The 9,008-nt window shown below is 39.8% G+C and overlaps 1 protein-coding gene across 1 annotated transcript; it reads right to left on the reverse strand.

Moving 5' to 3' along the window:
- Positions 1-1,470: 1,470 nt before the first annotated feature.
- On the reverse strand, positions 1,471-2,461 carry LOC147376804 (olfactory receptor 6N2-like). The gene has a single exon (XM_086394115.1). It carries the CDS (start codon positions 2,413-2,415, stop codon positions 1,471-1,473), a length of 945 nt encoding a protein of 314 aa, XP_086250241.1. The 5' UTR covers positions 2,416-2,461.
- Between the last annotated feature and the right edge of the window lie 6,547 nt (positions 2,462-9,008).

Raw genomic sequence — 9,008 nt, forward strand, 5'->3', positions numbered from 1 at the left:
TATGATTAAGGTTTTACCTGAGAAGATTCCAGGTGATGTGTCGAGCTTCATTTCTCTCACAATTAATCAATAATTCTGTGTTTGGGAAAGCTTAAAAAAGCTTACTGCCTTGTTCACTGAATCAAAGAACTAAAGGAATTACCTATAATTTCTTATTTTTAGAACTTTATGACTGTAGGGAAAAAAATACCTTTCCACAACTAACTCTGCTAGCTCATATAAATCATGCGTGAAAAGATTTCCTCTAGTTAGCCTACATTTAAGTGATAAGTCATACACAGTCTGATTCTTAGTTTCATACAGAATATGAAAAATCCATAGCTGAAAGGAATGATAGGGAAGGTGAAGACTCAGACCGTCTCTTTTAAAAGATGCTATTTATTCTTCTTACTCAGTAAAGTTAACTTTTTTTTTTTTTAATTGACTTACTAAATGACTTTGGAAGGACATTCATCCATTTTGCCTCTATGAGAGATTTGATGAGAAAATGAATACCAAATATTCAGGTATAAATGGTATATTTGTGGAAGAGGTTATGGAACTGGGCAAGAGCATGGGATGGTTCTGGGAAGCTGGGAGCCCATTCCTACTTCTGGAGAGAAGAGAGAAGAGATAGCAAGAGGCCTCTAGCGGAAAGGCTGACCAGAGAAATGCTTGTTAAATCCCATGGCAGCCATGTTCTATAGATACAGGAGAATTATTCTATGGTAAAAACAGTCTGTATGTCACTCTATACATATCTTCTCCCAGTAAAATAAGTTAAAAAAAAAAAAAAGTTAACCTTGCGATAGAAATAAAGTATTTCAACGTCATTAGGCAAATACAGGAAGCTCTAAAATTGTATACTCAGTCATTTCAAAAAATGCTGTCCAGAAGAATTATTTTTTAAATGAATTTTCTTCTTATATTTTCAGTATATTTATGACCATGTTATCCAGATACATGGAATCTCCAAGGGGGATGCTACAGTTTCATGTCTGATTTGAAGAGAACTTTCAGAAAACTACCACGTCAGTGCCCAGGGTATTAGGATCCCAAAATCTGAGACTTGAGGAAAATCTCAAAATACACTTGATCCATGGGATTGCAAAAAGTCAAATACGACTGAGCACCCAACCTCCTTTACTACTTTCTCAATGGCTCTCCAAAAATTCCATCTTGAGAAAAGTCTCACAGTTAGTTTGTTTTCTAAATTCTTAAAAACACATTTATCTCTCTGAGTTTTAAATCTACCCTGGAATTTACATCCTTATTATTTGATTGTTTTTAATTTATGTGATCTTTCACCCATATTAGATAGGTATGGGTTCAGATGCCATATTTTCCACCTTTACAAATTTCCCAATTTGTCCTGATATAATACTCAATACATTTAAATTGATATATGCAGTATACTTGACAAATTAATTAGTTGATTGACTAACCAGCTAAAGCCTACCCTTACTAAATGAAGGGCCTATGGCTTGATCCTCAGGGTCTCTTCATCATAGCCCTAATGCTTTGGGTGACTCTCCTGACAGCCTCTCTCACTTCTTTGTTACGAAAAGTGTAAATAATGGGGTTGAGAAAAGGGGTCAGAAAAGTATACACCAAAGCAAGAAGTTTGTCAGTGCCTTCAGGGAGACTCTCAGGTGGCCCCACATAGACAATGAAAGCAGAGGCAAAGAATAGCACCACTACAGTTATGTGGGAGGAACAGGTGGAAAAGGCTTTTGCACGGCTGGCAGCTGAGGGCAGCTTCAGCACAGCTCTCAGGATGCCCCCATACAGTCCTAAAATGAGCACAAGATTGCAAGCATTGATAATGCCAATCACTGCAATGTGGACTTGAGCATGCCAACCTGTGTCCACGCACGCCAGCCTCATTAGTGGTGCCAGGTCACAGAAGTAATGAGCCACCTCTTTTAAGCAGAAGGGCAGAGTGGCTGTGAGCCTTGCTGGCACAAGTGCAGCTGAGAAGCCAGCTGCCCAGGTGGCCCCTGCTAGCCATAACTGTACCTGTCTGCTCATAAGAGCATGGTAGTGCAGTGGGCGACAGATGGCAAGGTAGCGGTCCAGTGCCATGACACTCAACAGGTAGCACTCAGTCATGCCCAGTGAATGGAAGACATAGAGCTGGACAAAGCACACAGTTGGTGAGATGGGTGAACGCCCATGGAGCAAGGTGTGCAGCAGTGTGGGCACTGTGGTGCTGACATACCAGAGTTCCAAGAAGGAGAGGGCACTGATGAAGAAGTACATGGGTGTGGACAGTCTCGAATCTGCCTGAACCAGCACAATGATGAACAAGTTCCCTGCCAGGGTGAGGAGATAGATGCACAGTGTCCCCAAGAAAGCAAGAGGTTGCAGGGCTCCAGTGGTAGTGAAACCAGCAAGGAGAAAACTCTGGGTCCACGTGTGATTGACAAGGTCCATGGTTCCTAAGAGCAAGAAGTAAAGATAGAAGATTAACTACTTCAGGAGTCTTCTTGAGAAATCTTTCCAGAACCAAAAATATTGAACATATAACCTTGAAAATAACTTACACATTATCAAACCTTACTTTTTAAAAGACAGTTGAAGCCCAGAAGGCAGAAGTGATTTGCACAATATCTCAGTCTGTTGTTGACAGAACTGGAGTGGAGTCCAGGTGTCCTGAATCTCAGTCCAGGACTTCTTGTTTGTATAGACTATGTTACCAGAGTCAGGGGCCCCATGATCTTCTCCTGCATATCCGTTCAATAGAAGAGATAAGAAATTTTCATGTTCATCTCCTTTTAGTCCAAATGAAAGGTCTCACGATTCTTTAAGACATCCACCTGTACCGTTTCCTCTGTATCCAAACTCAGTTGTTAACTGTGGGAAAAGGTGACAAATACTTTCTAAAATGTGACCACTAGCTTCCTTCAGGGAGCCTTTCTGGAATTCAGAAATGTTCTCAGTGTGGACTGAATGAGGAAGAAGAGGAAGAAGAAAGAAATGTGAATATTCTGGAGAGTTCCTCAACTATAAGAGCTATCAGGCCAGATGAGGAAACAATGAGTAAGCACAGTGCATTTTCAGGAAGGATTCTCAAGTAGAATTATGTACTGGGAAGTCTCTAAGAGGTGTGTGTGTAAATTGATATAGTCCAGACCCTACGATGTTGGTGTACAGGGGCTGTAGTATAAGATAAAACACATTCTCTTGGAATCAGCTTTCTAAATGTGCTTGGCCACTAAATGGATATTGAGCCTGGCCATTTCTCCTATTTTTTTTTTCTTTTTTAAATTATCAAAGATTATAATTGTACAATTTTGAGAAGTACAGAACAAAACACAATTATTGGAGGACAATTACTATATGATACATTTCTCTTCTCTTTACCTCGACTTGCTCTTGTCTAGAATGAAGAAGTTTAAATAGGTGCCTGGAAGTCCCTTACAGCCATGGTAGTCTGTGGTTCTCTAAAGCTACTGAAAAATTTTTGGGGGATGAGGGTGGAGATAGGAGCTCTACACTAAGGTCCCAAGAGTTTTCTTCCCACACATATAACAAGCTTCACCTAGGAAAGGTCAAAGCCCTCTCTCAGTCTTCTTCTTGAGTACCTCTCATCTCTGCTACACTGTCCCTGACTGTTACCTGACTGCTTGGATGGCATTAAAAGTCTTATAGCTTCTTTTTCAGTGCCCTTTTTACCTCCAAACACTTCCCTATTTATGTCTTGTGTTCCTGGAAATGCTGGCTTCCCAGGGGCTCCTTGCTGTCCTCCCTGGGGTTGCTGGGTTTGATTAGCTCTTAGTAGGGGTCCCCCTGGGGCAGAATGTTGGGTGCAGGAAAGCAATGCAGAGTAGCACTGTTTCTCAAATGACTTTTTCAACTTTACAACCCTGACCATAGGGCTCTGAAATCCAGTCTCAAAAACCTTGTGTCCTCTGGACCACTAGAACTTTCTGCAACTTCCATATAGCTTTCTCTAAGAAGAAACGATTCACCTTGTATAAACATGTGTACACATTGAGAGTCACACTTTGAGCATCTTAAAAGAAGTGAGTTTTTGCTTTTAATTTCTTGAAGATTTCTCATCCAGCTCTTTTTCTGACTACCACCACCTGCATCACCATATAAATACAGTCAGCATGGGCACCACCATCACTTCTGTGCTGAACATCTCCACTTCCATTGATCCCACCACCATCTCTACCTTCATCAAGCCCTCTACTGTTTATTCATTGATTCAACCATTGTTTATCAAATATCTAAAATTCTGTTCTAACTGCACTGTTCAAAGTTTCCTTTACTGGTATTATTACTATTACTTTTATCAGCACCATTATCCTCTTGATGCTTATTCATTTTGCTATGATCCATTTTATCTATAGCCACATCCTCAACATTGGAGATGTAACCTCAGGTGAGTACTACCTGTGGTGCATGTTCTTGGGTGGATGTGGAATCCAAAAAAATAATAGAATAAAAGCACTGCTGGAAGTAATGCATTTGAATCATTCATACATCCAAATGTACTTTTTTTCAGAATCAAATTTAAGGACAATTTACTTCCTAATTTAAGATAGAGAGATAACCATAAAAGATTAACTAGTATATCAACACTAAAATGAAGGAAGTCACTGAATTTTCTGAGATTCAGAAACTTCTGTGGGAGCTGGAGATTTTTGAATGAAAGAAAAAAATATTCGTGTCTAAGTTTACTAATGTACCTGCAGGATTCACAGAGTCTCTTTGAGAAAAAAAAAAAAAAAACTCAAGTATTTGGAAATCAGAGGGCTTCCTTCAATCTTAACCAGCACTGAGTCTACACCCCACTTCACCTGAAATACCTGACCTTTCTCCAGGATGGATAGCTGCCACTGCCCTTTCACCAAATTACTGCAACCTCCCCAGTCCTAAACGCCAAAGGCTCTTTGTTTCCATTCTTATTTCATTGAGCTGTAGAAATTAGCCATTTATCTAGAATCCTCAAACACATGATTATGCTATACTTAGAGTAGCCACTGTATTACTTATTTTTAGTTCTCTATATATTCACATCACAATGATATTCCTGTATTCTCTCTTTATAAGGCCTTTATAAGGTCCTCAGAATAGACTTCCTTATTCATTTGTAGTGTCCAGATGCATATCTAAATGTCTTGGCATTGACTTACTATATTAGAAGGCTATCAAAGTGAAAGAGGAGAGTGAAAAAGTTGGCTTAAAGCTCAACATTCAGAAAACTAAGATCATGGCATCCAGTCCCCTCACTTCATGGAAAATAGATTGGGAAACAGTGGAAACAGTGGCTGACTTTATTTTGTGGGGCTCCAAAATCACTGCAGATGGTTGATTGCAGTCATGAAATTAAAAGACGCTTACTCCTTGGAAGGAAAGTTATGACCAACCTAGATAGCATATTAAAAATCAGAGACATTATTTTGTCAACAAAGTCTAGTCAAGGCTGTGGTTTTTCCAGTAGTCATGTATGGATGTGAGAGTTGGACTGTAAAGAAAGCTGAGCACAGAAGGATTGATGCTTTTGAACTGTGGTGTTGGAGAAGACTCTTGAGAGTCCCTTGGACTGAAAGGAAATCCAACCAGTCCATCCTAAAGGAGATCATTGGAAGTGTTCATTGGAAGGACTGGGTGTTCATTGGAAGGACTGATGTTGAAGCTGAAGCTACAATACTTTGGCCACCTCATGCGAAGAGCTGACTCATTTGAAAAGACCCTGATGCTGGGAAAGATTGAGGGCAGGAGGAGAGGGGGACCACAGAGGATGAGATGGTTGGATGGCATCACCAACTCAAAGGACATGAGTTTGGGTAAACTCTGGGAATTGGTGATGGACAGGGAGGCCTAGCGTGCTGTGGTTCATGGGGTTGCAATGAGTTGGACACTACTGAGTGACTGAACTGAACTGAATGTGATATAAATACTGGAGCATAGGAATCATAGAGACTATCTAGGGTCAGTAGTACAGAAATGAGAGATATATGCTAAAGAATTAGAAGTTTTCAAATATAAGCCTTGCCTAACCAAGAAAGTTGTTTCTTCTTTTGCATCATCGCTTCTCAGTAGAGAGTGCTTACCTAACAATTGGGATCCCAGGTGTCACTAGTGGTAAAGAACCCTAGCAGCCATTGCACGAGACATGGGTTTGATCCCTGGATCAGAAAGATCCCCTGGAGGAGGGCATGGCAACCCACCCTAGTTTTCTTCATGCCTAAAGAATCCCATGGACAGAGGAGCCTGGTGGCCTATGGTCCATAGGGTTGCAAAGGGTTGGACACAACTGAAGCAGCTTAGCATGCATGCACACACCTAACAATTATTCTGTATCAGAAATGGAACAAGAGGGACTTTCATGGTGACCCAGTAGTTAAGACTCTGCACTTTCAGTGCAGGGGGTGTGAGTTTCATCCCTGGTCAGAAAACTAAAATCCACACATGCTGTGTGGACCAAATAAATAAATAAATAAAATAAGAAATGGAACAAGAGAAAAAATGATACCTCACACCTCCATCAGATAATTCATAATATGGGGGGGGGGGGTGGAAGATGACATTTACAATGATATAAACTTAAGATTTAAGTTAAAAAATTGAAAAAAGTAAGCTTAGTGTGTTAGAAAACTCACAGTACCATTGATAATATTTGAAAAAGTGTATATTTATTAGAAGTTAAAAATGAATAGATAATTTTAAAGCAATGTTATTATAAGTGACTTTAAAATTCATCTAAACATTTTATATGCTATATTTCTATGTAATACATTTTAAAAAGCATGATTGAGAGGTTAGAAACATATCAAGTATAGCTAAAATAATGGAAGAAATATGGGAAATCGCAGTCACTCATTTGTTTATTTATTTAATACATCTTTCAAATACTTTTTATGAGCTGGCCTTATGCTAGGAACTGGGAAAATGAGATGCATAAAACACAGTCCTTTCCCTTAGAGGGCTTACTGCAGAGTTTTCCTGGTGGCTCAGATGATAAAGAAACCACCTGCAATGCAGGACACCCAAGATCAAGCTCTGAGTTGGGAAGATATCCTGGAGAAGGAAATGGAGAATCCCATGGACAAAGGAGCCTGACTGGCTACATTTCATGGGATTCCAAAGAGTCAGACACAACTGAGCAACTAACACTTTCACTTTTTCTTTTCACTTGGGAGCGCATGAGTGCTAAGTCATTTCAGTTGTGTCCAACTCTTTGTGATCCTATGGACCATAGCCCACCAGGCTCCTCTGTCCATGGGATTCTCCAGGCAGGAATACTGAAGTGGGTTGTCGTGCCCTCCTCCAGCCGATCTTCCTGACCCAATGATTTAACCCACATCTCTTAAGTCTCCTGCAATGGCAGGCTAGTTCTTCACAAGCACCATCAGAGACAGACTCTCAAATTGGTCACTTACTAATATATAAAAAAATAGGTTTTTCAAATACAAGAAAAAAATGCAACCTCATACACAATGAGATAAATTTGAAACATAAAACTAAAAAAAAAAAATACTGTTTCTCAAATATTATATTTACAAATGTCCAAAAGTTTGAATATGTACTTTATAAAAGGTGCTATGTGAAAACATGCTTTCATCCACTGCTGATTGGGAAAACTAAATGGCATAATCCCTTTAGACCAAATTTAAGAATATTTACTCAAATAATATGTGCATTTGCACCATGACCCAAGAATTCCATTCCTAGGAATTTGTATGCCCATGTATGAAATAATTCACACACGAGATTATTCATTCCAGTTGTGTATTTAATAGCCAAAGACTGGAGCAACCCAAGAGTCCTTCAATACAGGATTAGTCAAGTTAAAATCACAAAGGAATACTATGGAACTTTTTTTTTTTTTTAAAGCACTCTTACAAGGCGATGGAAAAAAGATAAAAGCAAAGATAGAACAAATATAGTATGGGGCCTTATGCTTAAGAAAGGTGGATTATAAAATATTCTTATCTTCCGAGGTTTCCAAATAGAAGCATTGTAATCAATCAGGAAACATTAAAAGTGATCTTCTAACAGGGTTGGTTGAAGACCAAGAAGGAGCAGAGAGGTTGGGAAACTGGAGTAGCAAGATTTCTCTATGTAAATACTTTTAGATGCTTTTGGTTTTGAATCCTTTATGTGTATTACTTGTTGAAGCAAAGAAACTGCATTTTTTAAAAAGAAATTACATTTAAGAAAAAAGAAATGCCAGTTCAGTGGTGTTCTGTGGGCTTTTGTCCTTGTTTGCCACAGATAACTGTGGTTTATTAAGCCCAGCGTCTTATTGACGCACTCTTAATACATTTGCACTTGGATGATGAACTGTATAACACTCTGCAGGGTAGAATGTTAGCCTTAATGAAAGACAGAGTGAATGGTCTGTTTATAATATATTTCAGTTCTGGCTTCTTCTCATTGTCTCTCCTGCTAGTCATTATCCACATGTTACCAGGGGACAAGTGGCCAAAATTGAGCCTTAACTTGAGCATGCATGTGTGCTTGCTCAGTCGCGTCAGACTCTTTGTGACTCCATGGACTGTGGTCCATCCCTCTGTCCATGGGATTTTCCTGGCAAGAATACTGGAGTGGATTGCTATTTCCTGCTCCTGAGGATCTTCTCAAAATAGGGATCAAAACTGAGTCTCCTAGGTCTCCTATGTCTTCTACATTGGCAGACAGATTCTTTACCACTGAGCCACCTGGAAATCCCTTAACTTGAGCACTTACCCCAATATGTCACACAATAAGGTGTTGCTTCTCTAACATATTTTTCACATCTTCAGTTCAGTTCAGTCACTCAGTCCTGTCTGACTCTTTGTGACCCCATAAACCACAGCACGCCAGGCCTCCCTGTCCATCACCAACTCCCAGAGTTCACTCAAACTCATGTCCTTTGAGGCGGTGATGCCATCCAACCATCTCATCCTCTGTCATCCACTTCTCCTCCTGCCTTCAATCTTTCCCAGCATCAGGGTCTTTTCAAATGAGTCAGCTCTTCTCATGAGGTGGCCAAAGTATTGGAGCTTCAGCTTCAACATCAGTCCTTCCAA

Source organism: Bos grunniens, chromosome 3 (assembly GCF_055505025.1).
Source record: "Bos grunniens cultivar Pamir isolate PY7600 chromosome 3, Bosgru_T2T1.0, whole genome shotgun sequence".
NCBI classification, from domain to species: Eukaryota; Metazoa; Chordata; class Mammalia; order Artiodactyla; family Bovidae; genus Bos; species Bos grunniens.

Excerpts from the sequence above, each read along its gene's own strand:
- LOC147376804 (XM_086394115.1), bottom strand. The coding sequence starts at position 2,415 with ATGGACCTTGTCAATCACACGTGGACCCAGAGTTTTCTCCTTGCTGGT.